The following is a 25,062-nucleotide window of genomic DNA, read 5'->3' on the forward strand; positions in this document are numbered from 1 at the left end:
TACCAAGGCAGGCTCTTGAAAATTATCTTACTTTTATTATTATCCTTACTATCTCCACTTCCTTTTCTGTCATTCTAACTCCTCAAATGTCAGTACTCTGACTCTTTCACTCACACAACTACTCATACTGCTCTCAACAGATCACCGAGGACTTCCATTGTTAACAATCCCAGGCACAGTTTTTACTTCTTATCATGTTTGACCTCTTCTCTGCTAACAGAATTTTCTGGGCCTTCCTCATTCCACGCTTTCCCAATTTCCTTTCACATCTGTCTTTGTTGTTGGCTTTCCTTCAATGATTCTGCAGTAGTGTCCCCTGTGTTCACACCAGTGTTCTTCACTTGTTTTCTTCTCCCCTACATATTGTCCTTTAATAGTCCCACAGTTGCTATTAAAAATGAATGATTCCCACACATTTAAATCCTATTTTCTGAATAAAAGATACACTTAATTTTAAATTCAATGGACATTTCTGCTTGCATGTCTTGAGGGTATCTTAAGCTCAACATGACCCCTTCAATCATTATCTGCCCCTGATCTCAGTGAATGTCCTACAGTACACCAAGCTACATGGGTCAGTGCTCCAGACATAGTCTTGACATCCCCCTTTATGGTTTGGCAAATATTGCTCACTCCCTCTGCCTAGAGCATTCTTCTTCCCTAGTGTTAACATGTGGAGAATTGCTTATAATCTGTAATGGTCCCAGTGAAAAGCTAGCTCTTCTAGGAAACCTTTTCTAACTCTAAGCATGTTTTTCTAACTCTAAGCATATTTTTCCTGGATCATTCCTTCTTCTCCAGGGCATATGTCCATGAGAATTCTTGTATTGTTTATCATTTGTTTAAGTAAACTGCAAATTGGAAAACAAGAGCTGTGTTTGTGGTTATCTTTGGGTGTCTGTGGTCTAACTAATTCAAGAAGACTGTCAACAAATATTTGTTGTTGACCACTCTGGACAAGAATTAAGTGCAAATACTTTTAGACATCTAACATTAAGTTTGGGATTTTCCTGAAATACCAATCCCTGTTGTCTCTAAGCATTGTGGGAAGCGCTATGTGGATGGACTCATGTATTGTTTGATGATGAAGAACAGTTGCCTGAAGAAGTGCTCATTATCAAAACCCTCATTACACTTCACTGAGTACACATAATTATAGTTCTAATAAATGTCTTGACAATTGCATTTCTGGCTTTTTTTTTCAAGAAACTTTTACATAGTATTTAGTAAAGTATATTAAAATTTTAATGAGTTTTTTGAAAACAGGCTGCATAGATGCTTAGTGAGATTGAAACTGAGTGGTTTTATATACTTCTTTTATTGCTTCACTAATCTTCAGTACCTAATTGCTAAAGCAAAATATCTGTTAAATTCTGGGGGGGGGGAGTTTTTCCTTTGAATTGCACCCTAACCAAAAGCTTCCTGCCTCATTGACTAGGCACTTTTTGTGCTAACTTCTTTCTAGTGAAGCTATTTTCCTGTCACTTAACCAGGCACCTTCCTTTGTCATTAACACCAAGCTAAATGGTAGCCCAAAGTTTACATTTTCCAGTTCTGTGGTATAAATGTCCCACATTAGAGTAGAAACCTATTCCCTTTAAAGTATCTTTAAATGTTAACAAAATGTGTTTGGTGTTTATATTAATAGTGATGACAACAGGACAGCAAAAGGTTTAAAAAGGTCCATATTCTGAGACTCTGGTGGGCATGAAGGGCTCCCAAGTAGGACTTGGGGAGTTTTGCCACAGTCGGCAAGGAGGACTGACATGCCCCATGCATCATCTAGTGCTTGCACAATGGGAACTGTCTGCCATCACTGAAGAGAGGAGCGCCCAGGCTTTCTTGCTAGCTTGCTCAGAAATGGGGTTAAGGGGAATGGGAACAGTGGAATTTGTAAGCTGTCAGCAAATGTCAAAAGTAGAAGTAGATTTTATATTACAAAAGTTAAAACTGACCATATCAGTGAACTTTGCTACAATAATATAACAAACACCTCCCAGATCTTTAGGTCATACAAAAATAAACACTGATGGCTCACCTATCTGAGTTGTTGGTTCTACTGATTTTATCTGAACCTACTCCCCTATCCAAGTCAGGTCTCAGCTGGTCTTGCCTGGGTGACTATTTTGACTTGGCTTCCTGTCTCTCATTCCCCCAACAGGCCAGGACAGCCATGGTTTCATGTCAAAGGTACAAGAGACAGCAAGTCTAAACACACCAGAACTTTCTACGTTCCTTCTTCCTGCTTCTGGCACTTGTGCTAAACTCCTATTAGTCAACTAAGGAATATGGTCAAACCCAGAACCAGAGGGAAGGTAAAAGGAATGGATACCAAAGAGTAAAGTACTGGGCCCATTTTGGTTAGCTACTTTACCGAAAAATAGTTTTTTAACGTACTTACCACAACTTTTGTTTGTTTGGAGTGGGGGTGGGGTGGGGGGGTGCTGGTGGGGACACATCAAATCCAGTAGTCCCCAGGGGCTCCTCCTGACTCTGTATTTAGTAATTTCTCCTGGCAATGCTCAGGGGATCACAGGAGTTGCTGGGGATAGAACCAACCTGCGAAGCATGAGCTCAGCCCATTGATCTCACTCACAAGCCCTAATGACCACAAATTTTTATCCTGCTTTACCGTAATGAAAAGAAGGAAAGTCAGTTCTTGAGCTATTTCACTATTTAGTGGTAAGCACTGTACTTAGAGGTGGCACTACAAAAAAAAATAGTGATAAGAAGTACATAGTCTGATATTGGGGGGGGGGATTAAAGAAGTAAATTAATACATTAGCACTGTACCACTGTCGTCCTGTTGTTCATCAACTTGCTCGAGCAGCACCAGTAACGTTTCATTAGGAGACTTGTTACTGGTCCTGGAGAGCCCGGCAAGCTACGAGAGTATCCCCCTCGCACAACAGAGCCTGGCAAACTACCTGTGCAGTATTCGATATGCCAAAAACAGTAAATTGATACATTATTAAAAATAAATTCAGACTCCAAGTGCTACATACAATAGAATTTAAGATAGCACAGGGGGAAAAATGAGTAAATGAGTGAATTCTTAAACTTGCTTTGCCATAGATTTCATAGTCAACTTAATAAGTTTTGTTATAACCAAATTTCCTCTTGATTCTGCAGTCATGGAAGAAAAAACATGTATTGGGTTGGGAAGGTGGGGAGGGGGAAAGAACTCACTGAGACTACCCAGAGAATGACTTCATAAAAATGCAGACTATTTAGAAGCAAAACTAGATTGTAAATTCTGTTAGGCTGGCAGAAAGTCATTTGGTTCTTTTGTTGCTCCATTACACTTAGTAGCCATCAAGGTTCAACCAAAATTTATTGTGAGCCTAGCTGTGCAAGCTATTTTACAGGAAATTTGCTAGGAATTCTGATGCTTAACAAAGATACCCAAACAAAGACAACTAAAACAATATCTGCCATCAAAAAATTCACAGTTTAGTTCGGCTTGTTGGAGTTCATTCTAATAAATCAGATAAAAGTAAAGCCCTTCTGCTTGGAACACAAGTTGAGATCCTAATGCTCTTATGTCCTAAGGCACTCCTGGGATTGTGGGGGGGGGTGTAGGGGGCGAGGGAGCAGAGAGTGTACACAGTTTGAAGACTTTAAGATTCTCAAGCGCCGTCCATGTCACTCATATTCAGTCACCTGTATGTATACCCTTTGCTTCTTTGGTACCCTGATGTGCAGGAAGATAGACCAGGATCCCAACAGTGATTCTCTGGAACGTGACACTGGTTGCACCTGAGTTAGGCAGCAAATAGAAGAGAGAATGAGAATAGTGGACAAAGCCCCTGCGGTAGTTTACAGGGAATCATAATACCTGAGGTGTTAGGTATTACCCTAGCACAAGTGAATGAGCTACCTGCCCTCTCTTCTTTCATCATATGTGAAAATTCTTACTTTAACATATATAATGTGAGAAATATCTATTTCACATATCCATTTCGCAAATGTATTTTATATCACAAATATTTCAGAAAATATCTAGGTCACATGTATAATGAGAGAAATGCTGGGCGGGATCTTTGCCTTGAGTCAAAAGAATGTCGGAGGGAAAAGTTTGCCATTACTCTGAAGTGCCATTATCTAAGCAAATGCCATTATTGTTAGCGGAACTTGTCTAGTGGGACGCTCAGTTCTTAGGTTTCTTGCGGTTCTTTCCCACTCCGCTTATCCAACTTCCAACTGTCCTGTCCCAGGGAACAGAAGTGGGCAGACAGAAAATCTGGAACACCAATTGAAAATCAATTCCCCATAAAGTACCCTCCACTGTCCAGATGGAACCCTTAAGACGTATTTTATTTCCATTAAAAACTCACAAACTTTCAGATGTTCAGCGCTCATGACTCAAAACCTGACGGGGGAAAATTGTCAACGTCTGACAGAGCCTCAATAAGCTAGGAGGGGGGAAAGAGGATTATATTTTTTCTTTTTGGCCCATTTGCGGGGGCAGTACTGGAGAGTCTGGGGGGCGGGAGGGGGCTCGCTGGGTAGGAAACCCAAGATACGAGTCAAAAGTCTGTCCCAGGAAAGTTCCTTTAAAAACAAAAAAAGCGGAATATTAGAAATGGAGGGTCTGCGGGTGCCCAAAGCGAACGCTCCAGTGTCACTTTCTCCTCCCGCACGCTGCTCTAGCCTCCCTTGGGGGTCCTCCTGGCTCACGGTCCCGCACCTCCACCCGCCAGGGGCCCCCCACACTCACGCCCTCTGCTCCTCCGCCCACGCGCATCCCGGCGCGAGGGGCTCCCCGCCAAGGGGGCCGCCCCCGGCCTCGGCCCTCCCCCGCCCCCGGCCGGCCGGACCATAAAGAGCCGGCCCGGGGCTGCCCAGCCCAGCAGTTCCCGCACCCGCGCCGCGCCGCGCCCCACAGCGAGCGTCGCCCCCGACGGCAGCCTCGGACGCCCAGCGCCGCGCTCCCCCGACGCCTCGCCTCGTCACCTGCGTCCCCGCCGGGGTCCGGGCCAGTGCGCCATCCCACCCGCCCCTCCGGAGACCCCGATCCCGGCCCAGCGCGCCGCCCGGGGACGCCGAGGCACGCCTAGTGCTGCCGTCGCTCGCGGACGCCCGTGGGGACACCAACATGCTGGCCGCGTGCGCAGCCGCCTTCCTCCTGCTGCACCTGGCCCTGCTGCCCGGGCCTGGCACCCGCGCGCAGGCCACCCCGCAGGGTAAGGCGGGTTGCCGGGTCCCTGCTCCCCGCGCTCGGGGCTCTGCGAGTGCAGAGACGTGGTGAAGCCCTGCCAGGCCCTGGCGCGTGGAGCCGCACGCTGTTGCCCATGGGGGCGCTGGTGGGGGGAGGGGGGACGGGGTGGGTGTGTGGGTGGAGGGTTGGGGGGATGGGGAACCGAGTGGAGGTATGCGCAACTGATTTTAAATCTGTGCAAAAAGACCCGGGTTTACTGCAAAGCATACCCTATGCCCTGCAGTGTGTGGGGGTGATAATTCTGCTGTCTCTGGTCCCTCTTCAGCCAGCCTTTGCAGCCACCCCCTGGCCCCCAAATCCTTAGACCGCTAAGGAGCGATATTCCAGTAGATGGTCTGAAACCCACCTGCCCAACAGAGAATGAGCGAAAGGCGCAGCTTTCCGTGCTCTTCTCTGGCATTTTTCTGTCCTTTGCCGGGACCTCAAATACCCTGATGAGGGGGGAGAGTAGTTGGTTTGATCTCTTGATTCCTGAGACAAATCAAACAAAAACTTTTGAGACATCGATCCCCCCCCCCGGGGGGAGGTAAAGATGTGTTAAAATCATTTGGGGTGGGGATCTGACACCCTTTCGTGAGATGGAATGGAAATAACCGCTGTGCAAGCGCCTAAGCTTCAGCAGTGTTTCCTAAAGGCCGAGCGGAAGAAATTGTTTAAGCAAGAAAAGATTTTAGGATCTAACACTGACTGGCCGGTGAGTGAGGGCCACCAAATGAGTGACATTGGTCCCGGCTTGTTCGCTGGCCAAGGAAATCGAACTGGAAGAGATACCCAACTCGAGTGAAATTGTTGTTCTCCCTCAAAGCAGAGTGGAGCCTGTGGCGTTCCCCAGCCCCTTCCCTCCCGCGGGCCGTCACTGCCCCGCTTAACTTTGCATTTTAAAGCACATCTAAGTTTTGTTTGGGTCCAGGGAACCGGAATTGTGGCTTGGTGGGGTAGGGAGGGAGGTGATGTGTTGCTTCTAATTTGGGTTGAAATACTTGAAATGCTATAGTCTGTAATAGTTATTCATTTTGATTTTTCTCCCAAGAACGGAAGCCCTTTAAATGGAATATTTGACATAATATGATGTTATTTCAGGTGTAAAACATAATTCAATAATTGCATACATTGGAAGTAACAAATGTAGATAGCAATCTGGTTAAATCCTCCCCCAGGCATAGTTGAAATTTATTTCTTGTGGTGAGAACAGCTTAGAATTACTATTGACAACTTTCAGATCAGCAGTGTATTATTAACTGTTGTCACCATTGTGGACCCCCTTCATCCATTTCACACACAACCCACCACCAGTAGCCACCGGTCTGCTCTTTTCACCCATGAGCTTCTTCTTTTTCTTTCTTTTTTTTTTTAAAGTTTCCACGAATAAGATTCTGTGGTAATTATCTTTCTGTTACTGTAATGCCCCCCCCCAAGGAATGTCCTTAGTGTCAAAAACAGCAAAATTTCATTCTTGCTGTGACTGAATAATGCTCTGCTGTGTGTTGATGGCACACCTTCCTATTCCTTGCATCTGTTCTTGCACATTTAGCATGTTTCCTTATCTCAGCTGTTGTGAACAATGCCTAGTGAAGATGGGGTTGCAGACAGCTTTTGGAGTTGGTGTTTTTGTTTTCTCAGCAGGTAAAATTCCACCCAGACATGGCATACATGCTGTATTCTGTGATGGCTCCTTTTTTTTCCCCAATAATGTTTTACCTTTTTTAAAATAAAAAATAGTTGTATTTATTTTTTTAATTGAATCACAGTGAGATTCATAGTTACAAAGTTGTTCCTGATTGGATTTCGGTCATATCATGTTCTAGCACCCATCTCTTCACCAGTGTATGTTTTCCACCACCAAGTCACTCGCACTCTCTCCTCTCTCTCTCTCTCTCTCTCTCTCTCTCTCTGTCTCTCTCTCTCTCTCTCTCTTTCTCCTTTTGGGCATTATGATTTGCAATACAGATACTGAAAGGTTGTCATGCATATCCTTTACCTACGTTCAACACTCAGTTCTTGTCCAAAGTGATCATTTCCAACTATTATTGTCAACTGGTTCCTTTTGAGGACACTCCTTACCTTTTCATGGTGGTAGCACCAATTTAGAGTCCCACCAGCAGTGCACAAACATTTTTCCTTCTCTCCATAACCTCACCAACATGTATCTTTTGTCTTGTTTTGATAATAGCCTTGCTAACAAGTATGAGGTGGTAACTTGTAGTTCTGATTTGTATTTCCCTAAGGATTAGTGATGTTGTAATCTTTTCATGAATGTCGGCCTTCACATATCTTCCTTGTGAAAAAGATTTTTTAAAATCTGCCCAATTTTATTTTAAAAATTTTTTTTATTGATTAATTTCTTTTTGTCTTGAGGCCACACTTGGCGATGGTCAGGGGTTATTCCTGCCTCTGTACTCAGAAGTTATGCCTGGCAGTTCTCAGAAGACCATATGGGATGCCAATGATTGAACCCAGGTTAGCCTAGGTTACCTACCAGCGCTCTACCTGCTATATGTCTCTCCAGCCTCAAGATTTGCCCAATTATAAATTGGATTTGGGGGGATTCTTATATTTTTTAACAAGTTCCATGTATTTTTAAATAGTGACCTCTAATCAGATAGATGATTTGCAGTCATTTTATCACATTTTATATGTTGCCATCTCCATATTTTAAAAGAACTGTATTTTTCTATTTATCATGGTCTTGAGAATTGAACTCAAAGCTTTACCAATGCAAGGCATGTGCTCTACTGCTAAGCCACATCCCCAGACTACATTGCCACTTCATTTAGGTCCTGATTTTCCTTCCTTCGCTGTCAATTAACTTTTCAGATTGATGTAGTCCTACTTATCTTTTGTTGCTTTGGTTGCCATTGTTTGTGGAATCAGAAAGGAAGCCTTTAAGCAGAACCCATTTTCTTATTACAGATATTGCTTTGGCAAGTTTAAATTTATGAGTATATTGTGTCATACAGATTGTTGGTATTCAAACATATTTCTTTATGGTTTCTACAGGTGTGAATTTGCTCTTCTTAACTGATTTGGCTATTTTATAGAAAATTGAATTTAATACATAAATTTTCTGGTTCTTAGTTGCCATAGATGATCAGATTAAGTCAAGTTTCTGATGCATTCTTTTATTGAGTTATTTAGTCTAACAATTACCATCACAAGTGGGTAATTTGCTTATCTCCCTTGTCCCCTGGGCTGCATTGCTAGGTTAAATTAGTATGTATTTGATTTTCATACCATGGTAACTGGGCACATTGGTACCTGTAATTTCACCTTTAACACTAGCAAGTTGTTCCTAGAACCTGGTGCTATTACTAAAATAATAACATTAGTAGAACGCTGTAGTGTCTCATTTTCTTTTCAGACTACATCCCAAACTCATTACTAACAAATCCCAACTGTGCCTCTTAAGAGGGAAGCCATTGGCTTAGATGAACCATACAGATTGAAATACGGCAAATTTAGCTTGAGCAAAATTATGGAAGTGATCACAGAGCAAGAATCAAGAATCCCAAGAGTTTAGTTTTGAATGCAGACTCTGTACCCTGAACACACATCTCTTTTCTGAAGATACATTGGCCTAAACAAAATTTTTAAACATGTTCTCTTAGTCCCCTTTGCCCTCCTCATTGCTGGAAATGTCAACTTTCTAATTCTCTGGTAACTCAGAAATTCTCTTATCACTTCTAGTATGCCGCAGTCTTCATATTTGTATGATTAGGTTCTAGAAAGAACATAATAGACTTTCTGTTTCTCAACACTTCTGATGTTACGTTCACTAAAGGTTAAGATGCTTGTTTTGCATGTGACCAATCCCAGGATTTGTTCACCCAAGCATCACAGACCAGAGTGGACCCAAGCACAACCCAGTATGGTCTAAAATTCCTTCCCTCCCCAATAAAATATAAAATAGGAAAGATTCTTGAGTAACAAAGTTTTCATTGTGTTATATTTTTTTCTTATTACAAAAGCAATATGAGTTTAGTATAAAAAAAAAGGTAATGGAATAAGTAGAAGAATGAAATTTAAATTGCACAACCCAGAGGTAGCTATTATTTATGCTAGCATCTTGTTGTTTTCTAGAACTTTTATGCAAACATACGTTTCAAATGGGATCATGTTATGCATATAGTTTTTATAATTACTTTACCCACTTTATATGTCATGAACATCTTTCTATATCTGTAAACATTTAGCTTCATTACAATTTTAAAGGGTTGGTATTCCACTTTCCTAAGGACCTAAATTTATTTATTCTGGGCTTTAATAGAAAACGCTTAAGTTGTTGCCAGTGTTTTGATATTATAAATAATAGTTTGTTGAATAGCGTGCAGTGTCACGAGATGGCTTGTGATGGCTAAAATCCCCTAATCTCTGCTGATCTCTTTTTTTCTCTGCTAAAGAGAGTTTATGTTTCCATAACAAAGTGCATGCCAACAGACTTTCAGATTTCCCAACTCTTCTAATTCAGTGTTCACCCATGATCTTCCTAAATAGAAATTCAAGAATAACCACTGGTCATTAATAACTTCATATCTGGATAATTTGCCAGGTCATCCATTATTTCCTTAGAATAAATTATTACAAGTAGAATTGCTAAGTCAAGGAGTCAAGTCAGACATTTAAACTGTCTTCAAAATGTTTAAACTAGTTTAAATCTTATGCAGAGGTATAACAGATAGCTCACTTCCCTGAAACAGCTCCTACTGTTAGATAATATTGTATGTATTGTTTCCTTACCTTGATGGTGGAAGCAATATTGTATTGCTAAAATTATCAATTTCTCATTAATCAAGCATATGAGCATTTACATATGAGTATGTTCTCATGCTTTCTTGTTTTTTTTTTGTAAATTGCTTTTTGTAAAATTTACTATTAAGATGCCTGTTTTATTGGCTTATAGTAATGCTTTGTAAATTATGGAAATTATTACCATTTTACTAATGTGTATTGGGAGATGGCTTTAGAGGCTGAAATTTCTACAGGTTGTGAAATTGTTCAGCAATATTTTCCTAACTCAATGGGATTACTAAATAACTTCTAGTGAATATCACCAAGTTTAACCTTTGCCTATTATATAATGGTGTTCTGTATCACTGTATTACTGTCATCCTGTTGCTCATCGATTTGCTCGAGGGTGTTCTAGTTATACGTACACATATGTTATATAACTTCTAGATATTATTAAGTTTGAGAGAAAGTGCTGCTGGCTTGCTCAAAAGCAAAGTACATGAACAGAAATGTGAATTCTAGTTTTATAGACCAACTTTATATTTAAGGTACAGTCAAGCAATAAAGAATACTTTCTTTTTGCTTCCATGTCATGACTTTTTAACAAAAGTTTTGGAAAACTCTTTGTAAAGAAAGTAAAGCTTAGACCTCACAAAGAACTGACACTTCTTCCCAATCACACACAGGCTTTCTGCTTCATTACTTAGACCACTTGTCACTGACCAGGGAATAGACTGGGTCTGACCTGGGAAAGATATGAGGGACTAGGAACAGAACTTGGGGACAGAAGAACAATAACTTGCATGCTCTCACCACTCCCATTGTACTTTATGTCTTCAATGCTTTCCTGAGGGGATATTTTCAAAATAACTTCTTCTGGAAAATTGCATTTTGGAATTTGCAAATTTAGTCTTGTGTTGGGGTAATCATCATGTGATAAACATTACACTATCATTTCTCCTGGTTCAAGTGTACAACTTCTCTAAGTGTGATAAGGAAAAACTGGTGAGTTTAGGAGAAAGGTGCTCCCCTTGAGTGAAGCTTAACCTGGCTTCAATTTCCAACATCCCATAGGATACCCCAAGCACTGCCAGGAGTAATTCCTGAGTGCAGAACTGGAAGTAAACCCCAAGCATTGCTGGGTGTGGCCCAAAACCCAAAAACCAAAACAATGAGTGAGTTTGGCAATGTGGAAAAGGATTACAGTATTAGTTTACAACTCTTAATAGCTTACCATCAAATCATGTCTTTCAAAAAAATGCATTTGCCAGAAAATGAAGTTTTTTATTAATGATATATATCTCTCTCTCATTCTCCTCAGTCTTTGACCTTCTTCCATCCTCCAACCAAAGGCTGAACCCCAGTGTTCTGCAGCCGATCCTGACCGACCCCTCCCTGAATGAGCTCTATGTCATCTCCACCTTCAAGCTGCAGAGCAAAAGTTCAGCCACCATCTTTGGCCTCTACTCAACTACTGACAACAGCAAATATTTCGAGTTGACCATCATGGGGCGCTTAAACAAAGGTAACTGAGTTTGTGGAAAGCATGGACTGAAAGATTCCCTTTCCTCTTCCAGGATTCAAATCTACTTTCTTTAAGATGTTCATTGTGTGCACAATGTTCAAAAAAGTGTCGGTGGGTGCTTGCCACGTGTGTTCAGTGGTCAGGCCATTTTCCCACCCCGGATGGTCAATAGCAATGGATGAAAGAAGGATATAGGGGCCAGGCTGGTTGGTGGTCAATTGCCATTTATTCCAATTTAGTTTTCCTCTGCTTCTTTCCAGTCTCACTCACTGCCCTAATTTCTCCTCTGGTGCCCACTCTCACAGCCTTAGTTATATGGAACAATCACCAACAGTTGAGGGTAGCAATTACACATAAGTGAGATAGCACAATCAATACGTGAATGCCTTTCCTTCCAGGGAAGCTCTTCTGTGTTAAAGATCTACTCCTGCTAGGAGATTCGCTCAAACTCTGAAATTCCCCTCAGGACATATTTCTCTTTTCCTTGGTTAATATCCACTTTTAAAGTTTTTTAAAATTTACTTCTTAATAATGTTTCTAATCATTTTGTATGGACACAATAAGAGATATATTAAGCTTAAAGAATGGCTCTCCTAGGAACATCTCACTATAGATCACAGACTAGAGTTCTCAAGCCAGATTAGTCCTTCCTAACCCCAGCAGGGTCCTTGTCCAGTAATTTCTCTGGGTCATGACAGTTTGTCAATGACCGTGCTTTTAACTTGTTATAAGTTTTATGGCACTTTGCCTGTCCCATTTCAATGCCAGAGTAGCTTACAACTTTCCCTGGGTCCATCCAAGTCCCTTTGTCAGGAACTTCCTTTTGGGATGCTAGGAACTAAGGGCAACTGAGGCCTAAGTCAAGTAAATATGATAGATACCTAAAAGTAAATATTATTCAGAGTCAATTAACTCCCAGTTTACAAAGCATAGCATTAACTGTCTTCCTGTGTCTATACAAAAAGGACATTGCTCTAAAGTAAACTATGCAAAGGACATAAGGGAAAGATAAAAGCAATATTTCACTTAACAAATATAAAATCCAGAGTATTGTAGGGTCTGATTTGCGGGTATAGGTGATTAACAGATAAGGGAAGCAGAGTATAAAGGAGAGGTTAAAAAAAATGAACAGAAGTTTCCTCAAAAAAAGAAATACAAATGGCCAAAAGGCACATGAAAAAATGCTCCACATCGCTAGTCATCAGGGAGATGCATATCAAAACAACAGTGAGATATCATCTCACACCATAGAGACTGGCACACATTCAAAAGAACAAAAACAACCAGTGTTGGGCCGGAGCGATAGCACAGCGGGTAGGGCGTTTGCCTTGCACTCGGTCGACCTGGGTTCGATCCCCGGCATCCCATATGGTCCCCCAAGCACTGCCAGGAGCAATTCCTGAGTGCAAAGCCAGGAGTAACCCCTGAGCATCGCTGGGTGTGACCCAAAAAGCAAAAAAAAAAAAAAAAACCAGTGCTGGTGTGGATGTGGGGAAAAAGGGATGCTCTTTCACTGTTAGTGGGAATGCCGACTGGTCCAGCCTTTCTGGAACACAATATGGACAATCCTTCAAAAACTAGAAATTGAGGTTCCATGTGACCCCACAATATATTATGGGAATATATCCCGAGGATACAAAAAAGCACAGTAGAAATGACATCTGTACCTATATGTTCATTGCAGCATTGTTCACAATAGCCACAATCTGGAAACAACCCAAGAGCCCTAGAACAGATGACTGGTTAAAGAAATTTTGGTACATCTACACAATGGAATACTATACAGCTGTTAGGAGAGATGAAGTCATGAAATTTGCTTATAACTGGATAGACATGGAGAGTATCATGCTAAGTGAAATGTGTCAAAAAGAGAGGGACAGACATAGAAAGACTGCACTCATTTGTGAAGTATAGAAGAACATCACATGAGGCTGACACCCAAGGACAGGGCCAGGAGGATTGCCCATAGCTGGAAGCCTGCTTCATGAGTGAAGGGGAGAAGGCAGATGGAATAGAGAAGGGATCACTAAGAAAATGATGGCTGAAGGAATCAGTCGGGATGGGAGATGCATGCCGAAAATAGATAATATACCAAACAGAATGACCTCTCAGTGTCTGTGTTGCAAGCCATAATTCCCAAAAGTAGAGCATATGAGAAATATTGTCGGCCATGGAGACAGGGGGAGGGTGGGAAAGGGGGGTATACCGGGGATATTGGTGGTGGGGAATGTGCACTGATGAAGGGATGGGTGTTTGATCATTGTGTGATTGTAACCCAAACATGAAAGCTTGTAACTATCTCACGGTGATTCAATAATTTTTTTTTAAAAAGATAAACAGAGAGGAATTAGAGTGCCTCAGGAGCACTGTGATGGGTGTAACACAATAAATCTAAGCTCCCTGAAGCAAGGGAGAAAGGACAAAGGAGAAAGGATGAACCAATGTTATTCTACACTTGTGTGATTTCCATTTTCAATACCAAATTCTCCCCATCATCATATATTACTTTACTTTACTTACATAGGGAGTTTCAGGTCAAAGGGGGAGAATTGAAGAATTTCTTGTGGCTGAGATACCCTTTGCTATTGTCCCATCCTCACATATTCTAGGTCTAGTTCTAAAAAAGACAGGATCCAGGACAGTGAGTTCACTGTCATAGTCAGCTGTAACTGCAGCAACAGATTCTAGAGTGGCTTAAATTCAGAAACATATTTCTCAGCATATGGATGATTGCCAAGATTCCATGGTCAAAATGACCTTGATACCAAGGTCAAGAGGGTATCAGATGCACTTCCTTGTCAACAATGTCCTCATGACCTGTTTTTATTTATTTATTTTATTTATTTTTTTAAATTTCTTTATTGAGTCACCATGAGAGCAGTTATAAAGCATTCAGGTTTAAGTCTTGGTCATAATATGATGAAACACCCATCCCTTTACTGGTATATATTTTCCACGACCAAAAACCCCAGAATACCCCCATCCCACACCCTCCCCTTATCTGTGTGTCAGATGATTTCCACATTACTCTCTCTCTACTTTGATTACATTCAATATTTTGACACCGGACCCATTATTGTTATTTGAGATTTTCCCCCAACACTTAGATCTGCTGAAAAGGCAACATCAGACACTTTGTTTTCTATTGCTGATTATGAATAGCATTTGCTGTCGTGCAGCTGTGTAATTTTGGAATTCTGGAATTTTAATAATTAAATCTGGAGGGATTTCTGCCAAATGCCGCTGGGTTCCGAGATTTGTTTCTCAGTCTCTGGGATCATGACTGTTAAGCAACTCAATCAGGACCCAGAGTGGGCGGTGACTCAGGGTCACCTGGGGCGGGGGGAAGAAAAGAGCTGGCCCCACCCCCATCCCGTGAGGCCCTGAGTGCCTCATCACTGTGGGCCCAAACCTGTCTGTCCATTGGCATCTGGAATATGGCGCCCCCCCCCAGACACCAGGGGGAAAAGGTGGTGGATCGTCATGGCCTCTTTTTAGTGTGGGGAAGGGGGAAGGAGAGAGAGAGAGAGAGAGAGAGAGAGAGAGAGAGAGAGAGAGAGAGAGAGAGAGAGAGAGAGAGCTCCCTGTTTTCAAGACCAACTAATTTCATTATAAGTGCCTCATCTTCATGACCTAATCTTTTTTTTTCTTTTCTTTTTATTTATTTTTTAAATTAATCACTGTGAAGCACAGTTACAGACTTACAAACTTTTGTGCTTACATACTCATCCCTCCACCAGTGCCCATTCTCCACCACCAATGTTCCCAGTATCCCTCCCACCACCTCCTTTCTCCCCACCTCTGTGGCAGGTGCATTTCCTTTTGCTCTCTCTCTCCTTTAGGGGTTGTGGTTTGCGATGCAGGTATTGAGTGGCTGTCATGTTCAGTATATAGTCTATTTTCAGCATGCATCTCCAATCCCGAGTGGGCCCTCCAAGCACCCTTTACTTGGTTGTCCCTTCTCTATCTGAGCTGCCTTTTCTCCCAGCATGTGAGGCCGGCTTCCAAGCCATGGAGCAATCCTCCTAGACATGACCTAACCCTAACCTATTGCCTCCCCAAGGTCCACTTCAAAACTCCTAGTATAGGGGCTGGAGCAATAGCATAGCGGGTAGGGCATTTGCCTTGCATGCGGCTGACCCGGGTTCGATTTCCAGCATCCCATATGGTCCCCTGAACACCGCCAGGAGTAATTCCTGAGTGCAGAACCAGGAGTAACCCCTGTGCATTGCCGGGTGTGACCCAAAAAGCAAAAAAAAAAAAAAAAAAACCCAACCTCCTAGTATAGCACACGATAGGAACTGTGACCCCAGCATGAGCCTTCAGCCCTTCACAACCTCACAACCACCCCCATCATTCTTATGATGTTCCTTTGAAAGTTTGAGTCTCTCTGTCCTAGCTCTGCAAAACACCTTCCTGGATTTGTGGCAAACAATATACCTCAAGGGACTAAAGAAGGAGTACAGCAGCTTGCCTTGCACACATATGACCAAGGTTTGATCCCTGGTACCACATGTGGTCCCTGGAGTCCTTCCAGAAGTGATCACTGAGCACAGACCCAGGGAAAAACCCTGAGCACCACTGAGTATTGACCACTTTTTTAAAAGCCTTTTGAAAAACTGTATAGCATACAGCTCAAGTACTAGAACTAAACTCACCACTCTCTTTTCTACCAGTTTTATAAAATTTGACCAAGGTCTGTCTCCACTGGTTCCTCTGCTGTCACATGTTTTACTGCCAACATGATTCACTATAAAGTTTAAGAAATGACTCCTAGAGACAAGTCACCACTTTTTTGTCTTTCTCATCCACCTATGCCCAGGGGCCACCACTTATTACTATTGAGGAATGTGACAGAGACATGTTCTTACTATTTTTAGCTTTTAATAAAAATTGAAGGATGATTCTTTCTAGCTAGGTTTTACAGTTGTTTCCATTTGCCTTGCAAAACTTACACTGATAGTGCTTTAGACTAGTGCTTTAGAATCTCTTAGGTTCTGGTTGGGATTACACACTTAAGTCTGTAAACACAGGAACTCAGAAGAAATTCAGAGTTTTGAACTCTCACAGGAGTTCAAACTTACGAGCAAGAAAAAAGTGGGATTCTATCCCTTCTTTTATGTCAGGCTCCCACATCTTCCTTCCCTCTTCTCTCCTCACTCCTTACTTGGATGCCTCTGAGTTGGGGTGGGATGAGGAAGGTTGAGGGTACTGTGTGAGGCATCAGATAATGATGGAGCCTGAGTATGGGGTCCACAAGTTCAGCAAATGATCCAACTATTCCTTCCCCTATACCTGATCAGCCCTGATAGCAGGTGAATTTGTCCATCTCTCTGCTTTGGATCAGACAGCCCCATTTTGTCTCATATCCATTACCTAAATAACTTGAATATTCAGTTCATGATGTATTTTTTAAAAATCACTTCATGTAAAGATCACCTAATCTCACTAAATGGTCTATTTTGGATGCCTAAATTTTTTTCTTTTAGTTCAGAGACCCTCTGAGAGTGAAAAAAATCTTGTATTTCTAACTTGTCATCCTCACTGAATCTCACTCACTGTTTCTTACTTAGTCATTATGTGAACCCATTATGCAAAGTCCATATTGCCTGGAAACACTGTGGTGAAATTTACCCAAAATTGTTTGCTTCCTTTTATATACAGGGTATTACTATCTCTAAAGACAGAGATATGTATGTATTACTAATACATTTCTTCAAAGTATACCTAGTAATGTGTTGAGCTCAGAATACCAGCTGATCTCTATGTTAGGGGAAATAATGAAACAATGGTTGAACATCTTTCTATTCTCCAGCCTATTAAGGAAGGCTCTTAGAAATTATGGGGGTTAAAAGTTCTAATAGAGAACATAGATGAGGAGCCAAGAAAATGGCTCAAAGGGAGCCTTATATTCTGTACCCAGCACCACATACACCCCAAGCAGTTCTGGGAGTGATCATTTAGCAACAAACTGGGAGAATCCACCAAGCACTGCCACTGTAGAATGACCCATTGCAACCAACAGGGAGAAACAGATTGGGGGTGGAGGGAAGAGGAGAGAAAGGAGAGAGATGGGGGAAAAAGAGGAATGTGCACTAGTATTCTATAAAGCTTGGGAGGTTGAAGCATCTGACAAGAAGTTTTTTGTTTTGTTTTTAAGATTTTTTTTATTGAATAATCATGAGATAGACCCTTACAAAGCTGTTCATGATTAGGTTTCAGTTATAGTGTTCCAACACTCACCCCTCCACCAGTATACACTTCCCAGCACCTGTGTCCCCAATTTCTCTCCCTCCCATCACCTTCCCCGCAGCCTGACAAGAAGTTAAGAAGTTTTATTGAAGTAATAAGGAGAATAATAAAACCAAAGATTTGCCATCCCTGGTGAATCTGAAAATTCCAGGAAGGATCATTAGTTTATTCTGACTGGAACAACAAATCTCCAACATTTTGCTCTTGCCCTCTGCTCCCACCTTTGATATCTATGGCACCAGGAATTTGCAGTAATGCTTGGAGAGTCAGCCAAGCCCCGAGGCATAAAGATAAAATATTACAAGCAGTTCAGAGCACTGGTTCTGAAGCCTGTGGGCTAGAGCTTGAAATAATTAGAGAAATATGCAGGGTTTAAAAGTTATAATTGGGGATTGGAGTGATAGCACAGTGAGTAGGGCGTTTGCCTTGCACGAGGCCAACCTGGGTTTAATTCCAGCATCCGATATGGTCCCCTGAGCACCTCCAGGAGTAATTCCTAAGTGCAAAGCCAGGAATAACCTCTGTGCTTAGCCGGGTGTGACCCAAAAAGCAAAATAAATAAATAAATAAAATTTTTTAAAAAATAAAATTTATAATTGGGCCAGAGAGATAAATAAGGGTTTAGGTGCTTGTTTTGCACACAGACTGACCCCAGATTAACCTGCATGAATGGTCCTGCATGAATGATCCCTGAGCCCAGAGCCAGGAGTAGGCCCTGAACTTTGTTGGATGTGTTTCAAAAACCAAAACCAAAAACAAAAAAATTTAAACTACAGTGAGAGAGATAGCATTGGGTTAAGGGGATTGCCTTGCAGAGAAAACCATCTGTCTTCAGTTTTGTCTATAGTATCGCATGGTTTCTGAGCTTTCCTGGTGGACCTGAGTGACCCTCAACACCCCAGCACCTGAACAGCACTGCATCCTAGGATCCTCACTCCTAACCAATGACCCAGATGATCAACAATCCCCAAAGGGTCTCCAACTTCCCTGAATACCACTTGGGAGGTACCTTACCCCAAATTAGAATAATAAACCCAATAGTAATAAATGAGGTACCTCAAATGTAAGTGGTAGTATTTTTGGAGTCTTTTCAATGTGCCAGGATCATGGTATAAAGGCTCAACATTCACTTGCCTTTTGAACTTTCATAACATTCTTGTGAGATTTTCTTGAAAGAACTTGATTTTCAAGTCATATGCAGAAGATTTTAGGAACTCCACAACAAACTTCCAGGTTACAGCATTGTTTGTGCATTTTGGAATTACCTGGGGAAAACAGATTATTTGGAGACAAATGGGTTTACTGAAAATAAGTCATGTCAAACATTTTTTTAAAGAAAGGTTTATAAGCTAATCAAAAAAATTCTGGCTTTTGACAAGGCTTTATCTTGGGTACAAACCTAGTTGACATACCAGTGAAGAGGCCAGAGTATTAGTACAGCGGATAGGATATTTGCCTCGCATGTGGCCAACTCGACTTCAATCCCCAGCACCTCGTATGGTCCCCTGACCACTTCCAGGAGTAATTCCTGAAGCTAGAACTAGGAGTAATCCCTGAGCATCGCTGGGTGTGGCCTAAAAACAAACAAAAAACACACCAGTGAAAACAGGAAGCAAAGACAGAATTTGATCGTGTTTGCAGTCAGCACAGAGTTAAAGAGAGAAACAAACATTTTGAATGTTATTGTCATTATTTACAACCAGGCTGATACAGTGAACTAGAATAAGAAGAAATTAAAAATAAGTGTAAATCCATCATCTAGGGAAAAAAATATTACTGAAGCACAGTAAGTGAGAGACCTAAGTGTTCCAGTTACCATTAAATACTTATCATCAAAACCCAAGGACTCAATAGTAGAGCATGTGAGAGCATATGCCTAATTTGTATGGAGTCCTAGGTTCAATCTCTGGCACCACAAAGATTTAAAGTAAGTAAATAAAAATTCATCACCGTTGAAGACTATGCCTTATGAAAAGCAATTGCCCGAAGATATTTCCTTAATAAATAAATCATGGCACAGCTCCTTTGATATAACTAATTTTGAAAACTCCTCTAAATTTTGAACATTTTAATGCATATATGTGGCCAGGTTAAGAGAACTAGTAATAACCTTACTATATCATCATTGTCCAGGCCACATCCAGAACACTGGGTCTAGTCCTGGACGCTTTTCACAGAAACACCACTGAATCACAGGTAATCATGGCAACCACCAAAACAACATCTCTCACATAACTGGCCCCCCTTTTTCTTTCTGCCACATCACAAAATCAGAAAGTTAAAAGGAAGTAGAGCCATATAAAAGCTTGAGAGAGGCAACAATTTCCTTAAACTCTGTGAAGAATCTCATTTGTACTGGGGATACAACCAAACCTCTCTATACTTCTGAAGAGTCAGATTTGAAGCCAGTGGTGGAAGTGGAAAGAATCACATTGGTGCTGTATTTGAACAATGTTGAGCCTTCCAAAAGTGAAATGTGTTTCTCTGTGAACTAATGAGTTTCTTATTACAAGAAATACACTGATAGAGGCTGCACTGTTATTGAAGGGATTTGTGGAGTAAACTATTAAGCTGAGAATATTATAATGCTTATAATATTCTATGGCTCTATTACTGATAACATTCTATGGCTCAACTACAACTGGAGGGGGCTGGAGCGATAGCACAGCGGGTGGGGCATTTGCCTTGCACACGGCCAACCCGGGTTCGATCCCCAGCATCCCATATGGTCCCCTGAGCACCGCCAGGAGTAATTCCTGAGTACAGAGCCAGGATTAACCCCTGTGCATTGCCAGGTGTAACCCAAAAAGCAAAACAAAAACAAAAACAAAAACAAATCAACTACAACTAGAGCAGTTCTATAAGTATACTTAAGGGATTGCTTCGAATCTTTCTCCTCTAACAAAATCTTAGAATTTCATGCGTATGCACCTCCTGGCTTTGCACCTACCTCATAGTTGTGTACACTATGTTGTACACATTGTTGTGTACACCCGTAACTTCATAAGCGACAGTACCCTCTGCAGAGGTTTAATACGATGCCTGTGCTTCTTCCGCTAGATGGTTTCTTTGATGTGTGCATGCACTCTGCAAGCTTTACTTTTGTTCAAACCAAACAGACTGCATCGATTACACCTGAAGTCACCCAGAGTACTTGGAGAAAAAGCAATTTGATGTTTCCTTTTATATGAATTTCCAAAGCACTGATGTTACAAAGGCCTAGTATATAGAGCATAAAGATAAATAAGCAGAGGCAAATAAGAATATCCATCACAAGAGACATTAATGATAAGAAGTCTTTTTTTCATGTACAATTACTTAAAACAAAGGGGAAAGTTTGACAGTGATGGCTTTCATCATATATTTAAAAGTGCTAAAGAGCAAAGTCATTGCCCAGCAAAGCAGAAAGCCTCGGACTACCTTCCCAAATGGGCTGTCTCCAGGACAGCCATTCTAAACTCCTTTGGCTGAGCAGACAAAATATTATCATTTCCAGTTCTTTAAAGCTAACACACTGCTTAATTGCTTTGACATTCGATGCATCTCAACATTTTTGACTACCAGGTCCACTTTTCAAGGGCTCTTCATGAAAAAATCTTTCCTCAGCACTATTTGCACTCTTCATAGTGTGGGCTTACTGTTTCATGTCCTGACATTTTCTAAGGAGGTCTTTACTCAGATTGGGCAATATGGTGCCTAATGTAGGACTGGTACCCAGGCATGGGAATCTAGTCTTAAAATCAGGCTCCAAAGTATCAAGAACATTGGGCCACAAAGGAAGTACAGGAGGTAAGGTGATTGCTTTGGATGCAACTGACACGGGTTTAGTCTCTGGCACCACATGTGGTCCCCAGAAAAACACCACGGGTCACTCCTGAGTTGTGAATAGCCCCAGACTACCCCCTGGATATGACCGAATTTACCCCCTCAATCCAAGATAAATGAAAAACTGCCAAGCACACAAAAATGCAAAGCTTAGAAAGAAACAAATCAGTATTTATTATTAATAACTGAGTATAAACTGCTTCTACACATATAATATTCTAGGTTTAAAAGCAATACAGTGGGGACTGGAGAGATAGTACAGGAGGTAAGGTGTTTGCCTTGCTTGCACCTGAGTCAGGTTCGATTCCCAGCATCCCATATGGTCCTGAGCTTTGTCACTGTGACCCAAAATAAAAACAAAAAAATAAATAAATAAATAAATGAAAAGAATAGAGTGAGCACGTGAATACTCTCATCTATTTTTTTCATTCAATAAGTAGTTTGTTTTGGTGATCTCAGATGCTATAGTAAATGGAAAATTAACAAGAAATGGACAGCAGTTTCTACTAGTTTACAATCTTTCTTATAAACATAAAATAACTTTACTAATTTACTACTTAACTTTAACCTACAGCTCACATATTCTTACATGAATTCTGCTAAAATCATAATGAAGCATGAAGGAGAGCTTTTCTTCACTTCACTGACTAGTTTGAGAAATGCAGGTTCAGCCCAGATACTTCAGAGCTGTGAAGTATCTAAACCATAACTGGATTTACAACAGTGAATTCTGAAGAAGTAAACCTAGGAAAAACCTGAGAAAGCATCATGGGCACATGAATGAGCGAGAGTCATCCATGGGGTGATTGGGAATGGGCTAAATTTGAGTTGGATCTCTAGATATGTGGTGGTGGTGTTAGAGAGGAGAATCTTTAATGCAGAAAGAAGAGAATGAGGGAAGCTGGAGGAAATGATAGAAGGATGAAAACCTGACCCAAGCATTGAGGGGTGAAGAAGTAGGAGCCAAGTCTAGGATAAGGCATTCAGACTTTATTTAGCAACCACAAGGGTGCCTGTGAGGATTTCATGTTCTTCTTGCCTATTATGGTGAGAAGACAATTCCTTGAGAGCCCAGTCCTGAATGATGTTCAAGCTTCCAGTCTGGGAAAACGGTGTAGCATATTCCTTCATGGGAATGTCACTGTCACTGTCACTGTCATCCCATTGTTCATTTATTTGCTCGAGCAGGCAACAGTAACATCTCCATTGTGAGACTTGATGTTACTGTTTTTGGCATATCGAATACAGCACAGGTAGCTTGCCAGGCTCCACCGTGCAGGTGAGATACTCTCAGTAGCTTGCTGGGCTCTCCGAGAGGGATGGAGGAATTGAACCTGGGTCGGCTTCAAGCAAGGCAAATGCCTTACCCACTGTGCTATCGCTAGGAATTTGCCAGAAAGCCAGAGATGGAAAAGAGAAGCAGAATCTCCACTAGAAGACCTACAGCTTTCAGTTCAATCAGCCAGACCCCAGAACCCACTGACATCACCAAGCTTGTTTCAGAGAGGGAATGCAAGAGAACTGAATGTGCCACAGCTGAAGAAACAAGAGTTGTACTGGGAGCGTGTTTCTCCTGAATGTCCACACCCAGGGTGGTGATGGACAGAGGTGTGGTTCTCCCTCCCTGAGGAACAAGGAATGGCTCTCACACATCCTGGAGGGGGAAGTGATTATCTAATTTACTGTCCTGTTAGTGCGTTTTGCTTCCCTCTGCTCTGTGTTGTGTGTGTATTGGGGTGGGGGTGGGGTGATGCAGGGGGGTTGTTACTAAGATAGGACAAGGTGAGCCCCCAAAAAGTAGGGCAGGAGAGAGGAAGGGAATTGGGAACTGTGCCTGTTCTCTCCCACACAGGATTCTCCCTGTCAGGAAACTTCCCCCAGCAGGCAGCATGTCTGTGGGGCCTACCCTTGGAATGGCTCATGTGAAAATGTTGAGTTTCCCAAGTAGGTGCCTGTCTGCCCTCTGGGGTAGTCAGAACTGCTCTGAAGAGAAAAATCAGTGTAAAAGTAGTGAAGTAAGGAATGCACAATAAAAAATTAAAAAAGGAAGCTGTAAGAGAAATGAGTGTTATTAACTCAAGTATGACAAATGGTAAATGTCAGCACACTTGATAACTTTTCTGCTAAAGGATGCTGTGAAGATGGAAGTTTTCATGATTCCTCTTTCCCTTGTTTTCCTCTTGGTATTGTCACAAGATTTAGGAGCATTAAGAATTTGTCATCTTGGCATTGCTTTGCCACGTCAGGAAAGGTGGAAGTACAGAATCTCCTAACGCGACAGCATGAGCACAGTAGTGCAGTTTGCTACCTGCAATGTGTTGAATTGTCACTCTCTAAAATTTTATGTGAGAAACTTTGACTGCCATCATCAGATGATTCTCTGAAGTTCATACTCACCACATTAAGTTTGCACCTGTTAGATATAAAGTACTCCATTAGATACTACTAATAAAATGAAACTTAGCTACTCAGGCTCAGAAATAAATCATGGCCCACATGCTTTGGAAGGTCTGCTTAAAGCAGGCAATATGCCCAGGAAAATGTTTCCTTGAATTTCACAGAAATCTAAGGTTGGGGAGGAAAACCAGGATCACTTGACTTAATCCATTATGTGTATCCTCTTAAACTGTTACCATATGAAGCAGAGGTTACGGCCTTAACAAGAATCAGAAGATAGAGAGTGTACCTGGCTCTGACTGAATAGAAGCATGGTTGTCTGAGTGGTGTTTTTGTTGGCCTGTGAAAATCCCATTTTTTGCAAAATTGCTCTGAAAAATAAGTCAAAGTTTTTAAAAACTGCATTATAACATGTTTGGGTATGATTTCCCTTTCTTTGGGGGTACTCTATATACCTCTAGTTTCCTACGGTGCAGCTACGATTATAAGTTCTCAACAGTATTCAAGCAGTCAGAATTCTGTTGTATTCCATTTTTAATCTACCTCAATAATTTCTACTTGTGTCAATTTTTCTTATTTCCTGCTATTTTCTTTCTCCTCAATACCAGGTTATAGTAATGTAATGTTAGAAACCCTATAATCAGAGAGATAGATAGCAGATAAGGCACCATGTTATACACGACAAACCCATGTTATATCACCTTAGCACCTCCATAAGTGATGAAAAAAGAGCCTGAGTACCTTAGAGAGAGAGAGAGAGAGAGAAAGAGAGAGAGAGAGAAGGAGGGAGGAAGGGAGGATAGGAGAGAGGGAGGGAGGAAGGAAGGGAGGAAGGAAGAAAGGGAGGAACTCTCCTTCAGGAAACATAATACTGTCCTTTCAGAGAAAGGCTCTCTAGCTGGTGTGTCTTGCCCGACATTTGCCTGATTCTTTTCCCCCAGTGAGCCTAGAGTAGTGACCACGTAGATGGAAGAGCAGATCAGCACTTGGGCTTGGCTCATCATCTCCCTCCCAGCTCCTGTACACCATTGGTCCTCTCAGGTCATGGTGACATGGAAGGGCACAGGTCCTCAGGGAGTAGGGGTGGGGAACTGAAGCTAGTCTAATTTAGGAAAGC

At 41.7% G+C, this 25,062-nt stretch overlaps 1 protein-coding gene across 1 annotated transcript in view; it reads left to right on the forward strand.

The window, feature by feature from the left end:
* The first annotated feature begins 5,098 nt into the window (after positions 1-5,098).
* The window catches only part of THBS4 (thrombospondin 4), a 52,553-nt gene continuing 32,589 nt past the window's right edge, over positions 5,099-25,062 (forward strand). Inside the window, exons 1-2 of the mRNA XM_004613153.2 lie at positions 5,099-5,186; positions 11,268-11,471. Coding sequence (XP_004613210.2) covers positions 5,099-5,186; positions 11,268-11,471 — 292 coding nt within the window. The remainder of the gene's footprint in view (positions 5,187-11,267; positions 11,472-25,062) is intronic.

The sequence above is a fragment of the Sorex araneus genome, chromosome 1, assembly GCF_027595985.1.
Source record: "Sorex araneus isolate mSorAra2 chromosome 1, mSorAra2.pri, whole genome shotgun sequence".
Taxonomy (NCBI): Eukaryota; Metazoa; Chordata; class Mammalia; order Eulipotyphla; family Soricidae; genus Sorex; species Sorex araneus.